The sequence below is a fragment of the Diadema antillarum genome, unplaced genomic scaffold (genome assembly GCF_040938485.1).
Source record: "Diadema antillarum isolate AM-2024a unplaced genomic scaffold, OU_Dant_1.0 seq00000234_RagTag, whole genome shotgun sequence".
In the NCBI taxonomy this organism is placed as follows: Eukaryota; Metazoa; Echinodermata; class Echinoidea; order Diadematoida; family Diadematidae; genus Diadema; species Diadema antillarum.
Window position 1 is genome coordinate 1112220 of NW_027271283.1, and position 17704 is coordinate 1129923.

Below are 17704 nucleotides of genomic sequence, written 5' to 3' on the forward strand. Positions count from 1 at the left end.
CACACTTATTCAAGCTACGGACAACATGCGGGCACTGCGAAGTACCTGCGTGACAACTGCGTGTTACCTGCGTGGAAGTTGCCAGCGAGGTGCGTTCTGGCGTTCTGCGTGGACCTCTACTGCGGGCAATAAATCCCCGCGACTCACCCGAAACAGTTTAGGACCATGCTCAAGAGCCTGTCACACCATTCCGACAAGCCTCACTCAGTGTCATTTGCGGGGGGGGGGGGGGGGGGGGGGTCAATGGTTAATTTTTGCCACCCGCGGAGACCTCGCAGATGACACGCACCCGGCAGTTCTTAGCACCAGTATCTTGCCTGTACGCAGGAACGCAAGTCTGATTACCCGTACCCAAGTTTTGCGCATAATATGATGCTCAAAACTTAAATTGTTTCGAGTGAGTCGCGGGAGTTGCCAGCAGAGATCTACGCAGAACACCAGTAGGAGACCCGTAACAGTGGCGCAAGTCACATGCAGTTAACCCGCTGGAAGTACGTATGCTTGCCCGTAGATCTGTGCCTATACACCGGACATGCATGAAATCACAGCTTGTCATAATAGTTTTTACACAAATTAAGTCTTCCAGTTCTTAATCAAACGTAATTATGACCAATCAATAAATCTTTTTATGCATATCAGAATCAGACTTATAGTCATTTTAAAGGTATTCATCCAGAGACAAAAATTATGTTTGAAAATTTTGTAGCTTAGTAACTGAATTTTCTTCAGCCCTTTTTTTTTTTTCCTTTCTACGCGATCTATGGACACGTAAGGTGATGACTCCACCAGTTTATATTCATTCGCATATTCATATTAACTACTGTTCAGGTGCTGCTTAACACTTTGTCAGAAAAAAAAGAACTTTAACGTGTTTTTTTTTTTTTTGTAAAGTCCTTCCTTCTAAACCAATTTGATCATTTTTCACTGTTGTGCTTGTAAAATTATACTCTTTTTATTAGAAAAAAACTTTAAACTCTCCCGGAATACACTTTAATACGACCAAAGTACAGTGGAGTCGAAAACAAGATTACAAAGTCTATTTTCATCAGTAAGTTTTGCTTTTTTAATATCGACAGTCCAAAGTAAGTGTGTATGTATGTGTGTGTGTGTTTGTGCAATGTAGCGTGTGGAGGAAGTGCCAAGAGTGCAATTGATGAAGAATATGTGTCGCAAAGTTGTAAATACTGTACATTGTCATCTATAAAGTTGTTTCTTGACCGTTGTGGAGTATTCATCGTTCTTTATTGCGTTCAATATATTAACGCACAGAACGTACGACACACACACACACACACACACACACACATACACATACACATACACACACAAACACACATACACATTTCAGTAAGAAAGGGGCGGGTATTTAAACAAGTGCCCCCCCCCCCAAAAAAAAAAAAAAAAATGTCCTGTGACATTAAGGGTTTCGAATTAAAGGGTGGGTGCGGGTATAGGGACCCTTTCATCCAATCACCCAAAAGTACTACTCCCGTCACAGGACCTCTGGATGTACTGGATACCCGAGCCGTTGAATATAAAGCGTGAAATATTTCAGACTCGTTACATATCATTCAGACTACAGACCAGAAGACGCTACAAAGATCTGAGCATTATTACTAAAATGGCACACCATCGATCCAAAAGAAGTGATACTAGAGAGGAAAAATCAGCGCTGAATCTTTCAGAAGATGATTCTGTCCGTTTGTCTCGTCAAGTCACGTTACTTGACAGCATAGCTTTCATAGTTGGAGCAGTGATAGGATCGGGAATCTTCATTTCTCCTACCGGCGTCCTAGCCAACACAGGAGGAATAGGATGGGCTCTACTCATCTGGGTGTTCTGTGGGATTATATCCATGCTCGGCGCTCTAACTTACGCCGAGCTTGGGACGACCTTTCCCGTTTCCGGCGGAGATTTCTCATTTATCCTTGAAGCCTACGGTAAAATTCCTGCTTTTCTCACTGCTATCAGCCGTTTTATAGTGAGAAGCGCAGCTATGGCCATTCTTAGCCTGACATTCGCTGCCAACGTTCTCCTGATATTTTATCCTGACTGCCCGGTCCCAGAGACATTAACACAACTTGTAGCCATTGCCATGATGGGTACGTACAGACCTACAAGCCACGGACATTATTATTTCAGTGTGAATTGACACAGTATGCATACTCGACGTGACGATCTTCTTCCCTCTTTTACGTTTCATTATTAAAAGTTCAAAAATCTAAGTACATGTTGCAAATACTATTGATGTTGCCAGTGTACTTGATACCGTATGATATAAAGATTTATATATAGTTAGGACTAATAACAGTTAGTGCAAGTAAATACACGTACGTGGGTGTATATGGGGGTGGGGTGAGTGCTCTATTTCAATCCATCATTCAGTATAAAAATCAATTCACATTTTGATGATTGTAAACATTGCCTAAAACAGAATAAGAATCTTATTATCTTCTTTTTCCAAACAGTTAAACCTCTTCAGTTTTAACACTGTTCTATCATTGTTCTACTGTACAAGTTTCAAGAACTTCGTTTTCAAAAATCAGTTAGTCAATTCGACCAAGCAGTGGTGGCAATTTTAGATGCAGATGGGATTATCGAAGAACAAGCAAAGGGTTATTCTTGTATAATACAGTATGTATCAAACTTAAATTATCTTCCGTCAAGACGCAAATCCTTGATTCTTTACACATATTTCTTACTGTATATTTATGAAAAAAGTTGTAATTTAGAACTGTCTATGATAATATAATAATGACCACAGGAAGAGGGAATCAGCCAGAAGTATTGCACTTATTCACATTCAGTGTCTTTATTACCAATTACGCTTCCGACAGTGTTACCTATCTTTCGCAGGGTTTGTAAAATTCAACATAGTAGAAATCTGTCTAACTGATTTTAAACCGGAATGATTATTACAAATGTCAATATATTGTTGGAGAGCATATTGATTCATTTTATGGCGATTCGTTTTGCTAATTCGATAGAATTGCATGGTTACGCTCTGTGATGTTGAACTTCAAAATCACATACGAATTTCGGTCAAAATTTCGTCGAAAGTTCGGCAATATCACGCTACGACCATCTGGGTCCTTCATCCCGTTATGTCCGTTGCAACTATACCAAATGATACAGTGCTAATCACGTTCTTGGCAAATTATTTTTTTCTTGGTATAATATATAGGCCCTACCATTTTTTCTCTTTCTCTGGCGATTATCCTACCAATTCTGCTTAAATTTCTTTTCTTTTTTTCGTTAGGGGGAGTGGTGTTTGCAAACAGCGTCAGTGTACCTGGAAGTCGCTATATAAGCGTTCTGATGATGATCGCAAAACTCTTGGCTTTGGCAGCGATCATCATTGCAGGCATGATTAAACTTGCCCAAGGTAATTCTTTTGGGTGCACGTCACGAGACCGAGACCCACGACTCATATAGCCCACGAGTTATACAGCTCACAAGTCACCCACCCACTACTTAAACAAACCACGAGTTCGACAAAGCCCATACCCCGGTAGTGCAAGAGTTCGACATCAGCCCACGAGTCATACAGCCCATTAATTCGACACTCGACAAATAAAGCCCATGAGTTCGACACTACGCAAAAAAGGCTCACTTCGCATTCACGAGACTGACACTCGGCGAACACAGCCCACGGGACCGACATTACGCAGAAGAGGTTCGCTCACGAGACCGACATTAAAAAAAAAGCCCACGAGACCAAAAGGATAAACGCGTACGTATTGGTCTCGTAAGCGTAGGCCTTCAAGTCTTTGCCTAGTGTCGGTGTCGGACGTGGTCCTGTTTTGCGTACGTAGTCTCAATTGCGTAGCGTCGAACTAATGGGCAACATAACTCGTTGGCTGTATGACTCATGGACCTACTTTCAATGTCGGTTGTCGTGGGTCGTATGACTTATGGGTGTTGGTCTCGTGGGATGGCCCCATTCTTTAGTGTACGCTTCGTCTTCACATCAGTTAAACAACAAAAAAGCATGAAATAAATGTGATGAAAAGGACAACGAGAGTTTTTACTGCTGTTAATCCTCGTTGATAGCAGCATCACTCGTTCGCCGTGGACGTCACGACCAAGAATATGGCTCATCATGTAAGCTCATCTATCAAAATCGACATAATCGACTTGAATTGTCTTAATGATAGTTATTGACACTACTGTCGTCTCTCCTTTTGAAACGAAATCATAATTTTGATCAGTAGCTGTAGTCGTTGTCTTTCATGACATAAGGTTATATTTTATGAAGCTGATAAGAGGGGCTATGATAATCCATGCCAGGCCAGTAGCTGCAGATGGATATTCTGATAGTTCTGAAGACCCCAATATTTTTTTAATTCTAACTTTAGTAGACATACCTTCCCCCATGACCGCACTCCGACAACGGGGAATCATTGATTGAACAAATTCAAATATTTTACTCAAAGGTGCGGTCCACATCTTTGAATTTCAATCCTAAAAATGCAAGAGCTCCTTCACGCCCCTGCTTTCTCTCTGTCGTCAAACTCGGATATTAGATTACCAAATGGTTTAAACAGTGGATAAGAAATCACGCAACGATTTAGTTTTTTTTTTGTAAAACTTAAGATATTAACTTATCACGTCACTTTTTTGCTTGGAAATTTTCGCATATTTCACTAAATAATTATGTGCATCAGATCGTTTCAATTGATGAACTCACGACTAGGACTGACTGTTAACAACGTAGAATTTCGTCTTTCATTTTCTGTATCTATTTCATAAAATCACAATCTCACCATAAAGTAATCTTTTTTTCATTTCAGGCAACACAGAGAATTTTCAAAATGCATTCGACCCGTCCGAATTCAACTTTAAATCGCTTCCGCTCGCAATATACTCCGGAATGTACGCCTATACTGGCTGGTATGTTCAATAAAGTACAATGTTGCGTGCTAAGTGATACAAGCTGTGCTTTTGATTTAGGCTCCTCACTTTGTTTCTTATGATTACTACTCATCTACCATTTGCTGCAAATGTACATGTTATTAGCTTTGCGTTTCGATTATTTTTTGTACAGTTCGACCTCCTTCGATTATCCAGCCTCCTTTTATCCGGAAATCTCTATTATCCGGACGCGTTCACGCAGTGGACTTTTTTTTTTCATCCTAAAACTGAGAAAAAACAGTGACTTTAACATCTTTTTATGGATCTATTTCACTAATTTCATAAGATGTGCATGATAGGTTTCTCAATATCTAATGAGGTAAAACATGTATGATTTTCACATAAAGATAAACTCTATTTTTTTGAAGAAGGGACTACAATTTTGCGCAGGCTAGAATAGATTACACCACCGTTGCGGGGTACGCTACCTACCTAGCTGCCAGTGCACTGGGACGGCAGCTTGGACGGCAGCTATATACATTAACATCGTGTCTCCCATATCCGGCCAATTCGCTTATCCGGATGAGCGCCGGTACCGACATGGCTGGATAATCGAGGTCGAACTGTACATATACTTAAAAAGAGAGAAAGTGTTACTGTGTAGTCGTAATCATTGCAACTTGATTATGTTTGTTTCTTGTTCCTGTGAATAAAAAGTAAAAAAAAAAACAGCCAATGCATTAAAATATTTTAAAAGATTTCATTAAAGGACAAGTCCACCTTCATAAACATAAGGATTGAGAGAATGCAGCAATATTAGTAGAACACATCAGTGAAAGTTTGAGGAAAATTGGACAATCCGTTCAAAAGTTACGAATATTTTAAGTATCTGCGCAGTCACTGCTGGAAGAGAAGACTACTACAGTGTATGATGTAACATGCGTACAACTATATAAGGAAAATAAAAAGAGAATTTCACAAAACTTTACTTTTTGAATAAAGTGCACATTTCTTCGACTTGCTAGTGACGTATGTTAAGGGTAATATTATTCCCCCTGCCTTCTGAAAGAGAGAAGTCGAGTGCTCTTTTGTTATGCGAGAAAAATGGAAATATGTTGAATTTTCTTTATTCTTTCTTTATATCGTTGTACTCATGTGACATCACAAGCTATAGTAGTCTTTTCATCCAGCCGTGACTGAGCAGAAACTTCAAAAATTCATAACTTTTTAACGGATTGTCCGATTTTGCTCAAACTCTCACTGATGTGTTCTACTAATATTGCTGCATTCACTCAACCCACATGTCTATGAAGGTGAACTTGTCCTTTAAGATATTGCGCCCATATTGAGACATTTCAAGTGAACTGCGATCACACTATGGACATGAAACAATGAATTGTGAATCTTATCAAGTTTTACTTTGATTGTATCTTGCAGTTGATGGTACGAAATATTAGTATTATTAGATTTTTCTTGTAAATTCTTTAAAATATCTCTTACATATGTATATTATATATAGAATTAGTATGAATTTCAAACTGGCCTCCTGCCTATGAAAGACGGGAAAGAAACAAAAGTGAATAATATCTACAGACAGCCTTAAAATAGTGTGCTTTTGATATAATCGCTATAATGCGCATTTCTTGTCAACAACTCTGCCTGAGATGGTAATTTACTGTCAACATTTCCTTGTTTTATCCTCACAGGAGTTTTCTGGTTCAATTGACTGAGGAAATTATAAATCCTTCAAGGTAATTAAACTTAACTTAATATATCATATGATCAGTAACCCTGGTTTTAGGTGAATCATGAAATAGGACAGATAGTTTGCTTTATTCAGTGTCATCTATTTCTCCAACAATGATGCTTAGAATTAACAGTCAAGAAGATTAAGATAGAGATTTGTTTGTTATTATCATTATCATCATTATTGTAATCAGTATCATCATCATAATCATTATTATCAAACTTGAACACGTCAATCTCGTCAAACATGTTTGTACAATAAAATGAAAATTCAGAGCACTCGTTGAGCCGGTATCGCAATAAGTTCAATGTTCTATTTGGTATGCTATGCATTGCGACGTTTGTTTTGGTTCTTGATTTTTACAGAACGATCCCAAAAGCTGTCTTTATATCTTTGACGTTAGTAACGGCTGTATACTTGCTGGTGAATATCGCTTACTTTACGGTTTTGTCTCCTGAAGAAGTTTTATCTTCCACTTCAGTATCTCAGGTACGTGCATATTTTGTGTGTTTTCATGCCACTATAATCCGACAGCGCATTACAATCCAAATTCCAGTTTAATCGGGTGAATTGTGATCTGAGTTTAACTTTAAAAGATAATTCTAATAAAATATTTTAAGTGTAGCTCTTCAACTCTGTTCCTTTACATTTCAAATACGATCGTCTCTTATAATGATGTGAATTATGTGTATTTTGTTTTGTGATACATGTGTTGTTTTATGCTGTATTTAGTCGATATACGTACTCAATGAAAAACAACCAAGAGCCTGATTGTTTTTAAAATCCTGTTTGAGATGAAATTCATTTTAAGTAGAGTTTGTAAACGAGGCCGTGAGGTGTGGCTTTTAATGTGAAGAATGATTTGAAATTTGAAATGATAACCCATTTGAATTATATGTCTGATTCCATTTAAAGTATTTTCATCGATATAAGTATGCCAGACGGTAAGACTGTGTAAATAGGAGAAATTTATAAGCCACCAAACTGTAATCATTCTGATTTTATGTCAATCCTTGAAATTATTTTAGATTCGCCCTATCTCCACAACAAGCACAGTTATATAATGGGTGACTTTAATTTAGACTTACTCGATTATGGAAAGCCACAAACACGTGATTTTCTACATACCATGGTATCATCCTTTTTCACTCCTTGTATTACCAAGCCAACAAGATTATCTGGAACCTCCGCAACACTGATTGATAATGTATTCTCAAACAATCACACTTATGTTGATCAATGCATTGTTATGTTAAACAGACATATCAGATCATTTTCCCGTTAAAGTTTCTTCCAATCCTGCTATACCCGAATCACAGAAACAATAGATGTGTAATAATCTATCGCAAACACGAATATTCCCTGATTATAATATCCACTGTTTAAACATAGTTTATCCGCAATTGACTGGAATGAAGTTTTTGATGCAACTGACCAGAACGCATGCGTATGATAGATTTATGAACACCTTGTTACCTTTATTTCACTCACACTTTCCACTGAGAAATCAAAGAGGAAATTTTAAAACAGTTTAACGTTCACCTTGGATAACTAAAGCCTTACTTAGATGATCATTTTTTGTTCTTTGTTTGAACATCATACGTCAGATGTAAATCTACTTGGTATATAATTAATAATGTTATTCATAAACATGAAAATAAAAGTGTCATTGATAGATCGTCTGTGAAGGCAAGAATATAACGGATGATGGGGAAATTGCGGAAGCATTTAATTCTTTTTTTCGTTAACATTGGTCCGAATTTGGCACGTAACATTTCATGTGTACACAGACCTTTCCACTCATAATTGCTAAATTCTAATTCGCAGTCTTTAATTTTTCTCCCCGTAGTTGAAGCAGAGGTCTTAGATATTGTCAATTCCCTATACCCCGAGAAGAGTGCAGGTCACGATGGGTTTTCTAATCATCTTATAAAATGTATTATAAATGAAATACTTTCACCATTAGTCCACATTTTGAATCTGTCTTTACTTACTGGCACTGTGCCAACTCAAATCAAAATTGCCAAAGTTTTACCAATTTATAAGAAAGGTAGAGAGGATGAGTTGGGAATTTATCGACCAATATCTTTACTGTCTTCTTTTTCTAAAATACTCGAGAAGGTGGTTTATAATCGTTTACTTAAATTCTTAATGAATGTGATATTTTAGCTGATAATCAATTCGGGTTCCGGAAAAAACATGCAACCACCGATGCTATGTTATTACTTGTTGAGAAAGTTGCGAATGCTACAGACTCAGAGTCGCATACAGTCGGTCTGTTTCTGGACTACTCCAAGGCCTTTGACACAATAGACCACGAAATACTTTTGTACAAATCAAAATCATTACGGTATTCGTGGAAAGGCCTTGGAGTGGTGGAGAAGTTATCTTACCGGAAGAACTCAGTTTGTACCTAACTGTGAATAACCATGACTCTGAAATAAAACTCGATTTGCTGTGGCGTTCCACAGGGCTCCCTCTTAGGTCCTCTTTTATTCATTCTTTACATCAATGACTTTCGCAACTCATCCTCTCTGCTGTCTTTTCTTCTGTCTGCAGATGACACAAGTCTTTTTTATTCTCACTCAGATCCTTATGTGTTGCTTGATACCATGAATAACGAGCTGCAATTGGTATTTGAATGGATTCAGGCGAATAAATTATCGCTCAATATAAATATTAACTAATAATATGGTTTTCAGTAATACAATAAAGTTTCTTTCCAGGGTTTAGTATTAATGAATGGGATTGCAGTTAAATCAAGTAGATTCAACAAAAAATGTTAGGTACTTATATTGATAACAATCTTTCTAGGAAGGTTCATGTTGATTATTCATGTATGTTATTGTGTAATAAACGTTGGGAGTTATTCACAAATTGAGATACCTCTTCCCAAAACTAATATTGCATTCTCTCTATTCAACCTATTATTACCTTACTTAAATTACGGAATATTGCCTGGGGGAATTGCTCAAAGTCTAAAATTGATTCGTTATTTTTGACACAGAAAAAGGCCTTGCGGATTATAAATCGTGCACATTTTTTTGGATCATGCAAATGAATTGTTTGTTTCCAGTAAATTACTTAAAGTATCTGATTTGTATTTCAATCACGTTAGAATTTTTACGTATAAGTTGAGCATTGGCGATCTTCCTAGTCTATTTTTCCTCAATTTTTGTTAAAAACAGTGAAATCCATAATTACCCTACAAGACACTGTGGATCATATCACCCCCCCCCCCCCCCCCCCCGTTCGTACGGTTTTAGCCATTAAGACAATTACTTCTATCGGCCCTTCATTCTGGAATGAGTTAGATTCTGTTCGGTTGCAATCAACTTCTCTGAGTTCCTTTAAGCAAAATCTAAAAGCCATCTTCTTTTTTAGTCGTGTGTTTAATTACTTGCCGTGATCATTTGATATATATGTGCTTATTCGCATGATGCCTCGCTCGGGTGACTACATTTGCTTGACCAATATTGCAACTTTATATAGCACTGAAACCTTGAGTTTTATTATGAACATTATAAACTGTTTTGTACATTCCGTAGATTTTTCATCATAATCTCGACATACTGAATTTCGCAAGTGTTTCGTCATTTTCGTGATTAGCATGTTGTACTAAACGCTTATATTATTACTTAGGAACCAACATCCTACAAGCATTGCTTTTTAGTAGCTTCCTCATATTACACATCATTCTAATTCATATGTCCTTATACATTTGTGAAATTATGTCTAAAATTGACTATTGTGTTAAACATTTTAATTCGAAATCAAATGGCATATGAAACCTGAATATTGAACGTGGAATATGGAACATGAATTAAAGAAAAATGACTTGAAACAGACGAAAATTTTAATAAATACGCGGTAGGATGAAAATGCCGCCATTAATTTGTGATGATGCCGAAATTTAAATAATATTTCTGCAGTCTGCAATTCATTTCTTTATCTATCTAGTTACCCCTTTTCGTGAGAGACAGGGCTTATATCACACATAACTTCACCTACGTATCATGGTGTTTGTCCCCATTGGTATTGTTTCCTCTTGCAACATTATCTATTATTCAGTGTTACTTGTTCTCCCTCTATTTTGTTTTTCTTGTTCGTTATAATTGCACAAGGAATTTGGTCAACGTGTTTTTGGAAGTTTCGCGTGGACAATGGGCTTGGGTGTGGCTCTATCTTGCCTTGGTACTATAAATGGTACAATATTCTCCATTTCAAGGTAATTCTTTTTGTGATTTGATTTGATTTGATTTAATTTATTGGTTTCTGCATTATATAATTGCACATGCAGATACACATATTACATATGCATACCGGGTGTCCCCCAAATAAGCGGAACGGTGGATTTTCAGTACCATGCGTTCTGAAAGTGATATATTCTATGACATCATTATAGAAAGAGCATCTTCCGCAAAAGACAATGATACCAATATCATTAAATTTGGTGCAGAACTCGCTATTCTACGCCCGATTCTGTAAATGCAGTCATTTTCAAATTTCGCAGGATTTTTACGACGTATTAGCGAAGAATTTGGGTGCGGCACGCGTTCCATATACGGTGTATCGTGTAAACCCATTGATCCATGTCAACAAAAGATGCATTGGGCGCGGGCCAGGAAACAACAGTGTGTGTGTGTGTGTATGTGTGTGCGGGCCCAATTTGAAAGCTGGTATCATTGTCTTCTGCGGAAGATGCTCTTTCTTATAACGTCAAAAAAAAATTATATCACTTGTAGAACGCAAGGTACTGAAAATCCACCGTTCCGCTTTTTTTTTTTTTTTTTTTGGGGGGGGGGGGAACATACATTGTTGATGCTATACATACACATAAACATTAGTTGCTCACAAAATAAGTTTCTTCATTGCCCTTTCAATATACAGCAATACAGTTTCGTCATTGCCTTTAAAATGTACACCAAAACATATCAGCGATGAAATGAATAATACAGAAGGGCTACAGCTTATAAGCATCGCTTGATTTGTATGCAGCCCTCGTACATAATATTGATTGAGATTGTATGTAAGAAATTGTCATTAATTGAATGTAATACTAGTAGAAGTGAACTTACGATTGAATCTATACACTGGATCTGATAAAGACTTCTAATATGTGCTCAGTATAGGTAAAAGAGATATTTCTTCAAAGTCACAGATAATTGTATGGACAATAGAGTCCTGAAAGATATTTTCAGCATTACTGCGCCCGGACTTTTACGTGTCCTATAACTTGATAAAAGGTTCAGCTGCATAGAAGTTTGGCCTTGTCTTCATAAGATCAGATATATCATATTATATATATATATATATATATATATATATATATATATATATATATGTGTGTGTGTGTGCTTGAAACAATATTCTTGTACGTATATACGATTAGGAAAAAAGATATCTGCACCTCCTCCCCCCCCCCCCCACAAAAAAGAGAACATTTTTAGCTGTTACCTAGGAGAGTGTTGCTCTATATTCAGATGACATCCGTGCGTGGCCGATAATTTCTTCATTTCATATGAATCTGAAAAGTTTTCAGAAATATTTAATTCTTGTTCTTCGTTCTGTTTTGGATCAATGATAGATTTTTGTTGGTTGCATCTCGGGAAGGAATGATGCCTTCTATTGCCTCTATGATACACGTGGACAGGAAGACACCTTTACCTGCTGCCGTTGTCATGGTGACGAACAATAGTTTTTCTTCCACATCAATGAACTTAGTACATACCTTGTACATGAGGATCACAATGTCCATGTAGCTTATTCCATACAATGGTTTAATCTTTACAGTGGTACTCTTGAACGGACTCATTTGTGCTTGTAATAAGGTACAATGCAGGAGGGGATTATTATACTTCTTTATTTTCTATTTAAAAATAGATAGAAATAATAGATAGGGGAGGGTACGTGTGCCCCCCCCCCCCTCAAATTTTGCAAAGGCGGCTCCTCTACGGAATTCCTGGATCGCCCCTGATGTAATATACAAATCATGTTCTTTGCTCTGAAAACAAACATGATACCTCGGTCACAGTTATGGTTCATAGTACAGGTTTTTTTTCGGTTTTTTTTTTTTTTTTTGATCAAATAGGCATTTTCTGCTTTCCTTATGTAGTATAAGTAAGTCACCTGGTCTTAACTTATATCATTCTGTTCTCCGTTTCTCTTTCACAAACACTTATCATTCGGAGCTTACAGCTAATAAACAAGCTTGCTTTCCTGTAGGTCCCGTCATATTTCTCTTTTGTAAAACCCAAACCGAGATTTCAACGAGTTATCATTGTAATTACTGTGTATATCATGTATGTATATTTTTTCGTTTTGTATATTATTGCCAAGGAACAAGAATTTGTGCTTTCAGTTTGATGTAATATTGGTATATAATCATTAGAAGCATGAAATAAATCAAATTGAACTGAATTGAACTGAACTGATTGCAGTGATGATAGCGATGATTATTAATCGGTGATAACACAACACACAACACGCGTCGTGGAAGGGATGTGCACTTATTTAAAATAGAATCAAATCAAATTGTCTTCTTATTTCTTTATTACCCTTAGGTAAAATCATGAATTTCGTAAATCATAGAATCATAACAAGGTATTTCTTGCATATAATGATATTTTTGTTGTTTTGTGTGTGTTTTTATTAGTTGCCTATTGGTATACTAATGGTACTAACAATCAGTGACGTGTACCGTTTGATCAACTTCTTGAGTACAACTGGATGGATCATGAATGGTATGACGTGTTCTATTGTCCCCTATATGAGATGGAAGCGTCCGGAACTAGAGCGACCATTTAAGGTTTGTTCTATGATTAAACCCTTCACGCTACATTCTATCTGTTTTGCAGATTGCTAAATGATGTAAAGAATATGTGCAATTCATTAATTTATGTCTATCATAAACCTGCACCCTTAAGTGTAAGAGTTCGTGAGCTCCTACCATATAGGCCTAAATGAAGCGGATTTGCCGATATTGTTTAGGTAAACTATTTTGTTAAACCACTTTAATCATTGTATAGTGTGCGAATCGTCTTTGATTGCCTTTCCAGTCATCACTACTGATGTACTAATTATAAATATTGTTTTCTGCACGATTTAGGATCCTTTTTGTAAATTGTTTAAAGTTTTGAAAGGTTTTGTAATGATTCAATTTCAACTTCATATTCAAATTTCATATTCATATTTTCATATTTCTCACAAATAGCACAAAAAAGTCTAATTATACCATACGAAAATTGTACAAAGCATGAATTAGATGAAACTTCACCGGAATGTAAAAAAAGTTTGTCTTGGTTTAAACACAAAAGGCTGTACACATGAGTTGAGCAAGGTCATAATGTGAGAAGTATGATGAGGCCTGATTAAAAGCAAGCTCATACAGCCGCAGGTCCCGTGATAAATCAGATTAGGGGAATTATGAAATACAAATATTCCAGACCATACTATGATTATTTGTTATAGGGGAACCAATTAAAAGAAAAATCCGATCAAATAAATGTCACTTGAACAAAATACCAAATAATGCTCCTTAAAAAGGCGTAGTTTTGACAACAAGATGTACAAGTATGTGTTATTAACCTGTTAAAGACAGTATCTGACATCCTCCTGCAGGTGCCTCTGGTGATCCCTGTTGTATTCTTCCTGTTCTGCGTGTTCATCGTCGTCATGTCTCTCTACAGCAGTCCAGTGGATTGTGGGATAGGTTTGGCAATCTTCTTTGGTGGAATACCTGTCTATTACATCTTTGTCTGGTGGGAAAACAAACCAGTCTGGTTCAACCAAGGCATGGGTAAGTGAATCTTTTTTTTTTTTTTGGGGGGGGGGGGAGGGGTTGTTCCTTAGGCGATTTCTTTGTGTGTGTGTGTGTGTGTGTGTGTGTGTGTGTGTGTTTGTGTGTTGATATACGCAATACAATGCCAAAAATATGCAACTCTACACTTTATGAGTAAAACAAAATGCACAACATGAATAATAGAATAGTTTGTCAATGATAATGAAGATTAATCATATCTTCAATATTGGTCTATATCCTTCATATGCATACATTTCAGGAACATCCTCATTACGGTAATGATATGGTGTTTCTTCCACGGCGGCTGAAAGGTATAAATGTACAAGTAAAAAAAGAAAGAATGTATTTGGAGTGTGTAAAATGATGATAAACATTGTTATTCCGTTATATGTTTACCTACTTGCATGATATCACCATTTTTATGAAGGGGGCCAGTCAAATACTTACAAAACCAACAAAAACAGTTTGTGTAGTATAAAAAACAATACAAACATTATATATATATATTATATATATATATATATATATATATATATATATATATATACACTATATGTACACGTGCATGCTTTCCACAATATATCATAAACTATGAGTAGCAAAACTTCTACATCATGTCTACATATTGTCACTAATTTTGCTTTTTATAAGCAGTGTCCAGATAAGAACAAGACAGATTTCAAATAACCAGGAATAAGCCATATAAATTCAATTCAATTTCAAATTTCAATATCAATATATTTTCATATTTCTCAGTGAAAAAACTGCATCAATTATTACAAAATTGTATAATACATGATATTCAGCTAATAGGCATAATAGTATATTGCAACAAATAGAGCATAGTGGTCGGTTTATGAAAGTTGGAATCTGAGAATAAATGCTAAAGAATTACGATGGAACTTCCTTAGAAGCAAGCTTGTCGAGCGTAGCTTTACGGTATTAAAATCGAGTGTAAAGATTTAATACATAATTTTCCATTTGCTGATGAAACAAAAAACCAGCATATAGCGCTTGAAAATAGTTCTAAAATGTGAGTTAGGGATAGAAACAACCACTGTAAAAAATGAATCCATGTTGTCGATGTTGAGTATTGTTGAATACACAAAATGTGAACAATAATTACAACAAAAATGTTTCCGGACTGAACCGTTTACAGTTATGGTTTATTGAGAACAAATACTGATATATCTTTGTAGTTTATTAGGCTTTATTGCGAACATTTTATATGGTAGGATGTTTTGTGATACAACAGACCTACACAATAATACGCATCAAATGTGATATCTTGAACATTTATAAAATCACCGCTTCCAAAGGTAAACAAGACCTTTAAAGGGAATGGCTAGTACCTGATCAGTGGGAATCAGTGGGAATGCTGGGGAATGATTGTTCCAATTCTTGAGGGATTCATTTAAGAGTATATTATATATATCTATTGCTGTGTGAAAATTATTTGCTTCAGAATGATCTCAGAAAAAATACCAATGCTCGGGGTTGTAGCAAATTCTTCCCTAATGCCTGTTTCGGGGTCACATAAGCCACATGCTGCTAGAGAATGACTAGCTGTTATTATAGCAAAATTGACAATGATACAATGTATAATGACAATAATACGGTTTAGACAATTAGAAAACTATACATTTTGTGTCCTCAGGAGAGACGGGGGAGTTTTGGGAAGAGAACACGTGCACCAGCAAATCGAAAAAAAAAGAAATAAAAGAAATAGCTGTTACCGGTCCTCGATGTCTTTAGAGAAGGAAGGGTTAAGAACACTGTGAGAAATTGGGAGCGCAAACAGTTGGACAACAACCATACAGTACAGTACAGTGGGACAGTCTTGAATAAAATAGAAAATAGTTTCGATTAGCTTACATGATGTATAGCTCTCAGTAAATAATGTATATAATTTACATTTAAAAGATGACAATGATAAACAACCGATGAGTTTTGCGGGGAGATTGTTCCAATATTTCGACCCTGCATACAGTCATAATCATTTCTTCTCAAAAATCCCGTGAGTAGGTCCTACGTGGAAGGTGATAAGCGTCTCGTTGACGGGTGGGATAATTATTAACTGAGTAGTTCGTTTTGAACATGTGCAGAAAAACATTAAGAAGATCATTCGTAAAATTTTTATACATAACAACGCCTAATTTGCAACTGATTGACAAATTGCCCTATATCGACGTAAATAAGCACTGAATTGATCAGTGTGTTAGTAGTAGCCATGATAAAAAAAAAAAAAATCATTGGCGTGTATACACGAGCAGGATTCGAACCTACAACCTCCTGATCTCTGGACAGGCGGCATTTCCACTCACCGAGCTTCCGCCCAAAAGCAAGTGTTGGTTGGTATAAGAGAAAAGAAAATGTGGTCTTCGGAGTCTAGAGTATTGAAAAACTAATACGTCTCAAAAAGAGCTTACTCTTTAATTTAGGAGTTGCAGTCAAGAAAACTTTTCAGAAAGGCTATACCGAGGAATAATGTTGCTACTAAAGTATCCATTATAGTGAAACCTGCGCTCTCATTAGCTGTATATATAATGTTATTAGGAGTATTGTGTTGTTTGGTGTGATAAGATTTTATGGCTCGCGATCATATTTGAACTCTGACGAGTAACCTCTTTTACGTGTGACTACGATAAGAAAATTCGTTATTTGTGTGTGTTTCAATTTCAGATCGGGTGACGATTTTCTTTCAGCAGCTCCTCTACGTCGTGCCTCCTGAAGAACCCAAATCCAAGATCCGAATTCCCGGCAGAATCCGTGATCCGAATTCGCAATCCGACAAAATTTAAGATATCCCATCACGCCTCTGCCTCGTAGTAAATAGTATGAGTCTACCCTGAATAAAGTAGACCGTGTTACTGTTATAAGAACAGCTTGTTTTAACTTAGGTAAACATCGGTAGCAGTGTTCTGTTTAGGGCAGAATTCACGCCGTATCAGTAATCTCCTGTCATGGCAGTACGCAAGGATACCAGTATATATATATATATATACATATATATATATATATATATATATGTATATATATATATATATACATGTATATATATATATATATATATATATATATATATATATATATATATATCATTGGGGGTGGGAAAAACACGAAAGTGAAGGTGCAATTGCACCCCACCGAAACAACAGTAGATATGTAATGTACTCTTAAAATAAATCCCACAAGGATTGGAAAAATCATCCTCCAGCATTCCCACTGATTCCTACTGATCAGTTACTAGCCATCCCCTTTAACTTGTTAACCAAACTTGGCAGGTTGCATTCCTAGGATGC

General features: G+C 36.4%; 1 protein-coding gene across 1 annotated transcript; it reads left to right on the plus strand.

Moving 5' to 3' along the window:
- Positions 1 to 1621: 1621 nt before the first annotated feature.
- LOC139729356 (cystine/glutamate transporter-like) lies at positions 1622 to 17203 on the plus strand. Its single transcript, XM_071640285.1, has 10 exons — positions 1622 to 2102; positions 3260 to 3385; positions 4794 to 4893; positions 6561 to 6605; positions 6967 to 7090; positions 10726 to 10829; positions 12189 to 12285; positions 13257 to 13409; positions 14222 to 14399; positions 17085 to 17203. The coding sequence occupies exons 1-10, from the start codon at positions 1622 to 1624 to the stop codon at positions 17201 to 17203; spliced, it is 1527 nt and encodes a 508-aa protein (XP_071496386.1).
- The last annotated feature ends 501 nt before the right edge of the window (positions 17204 to 17704 follow it).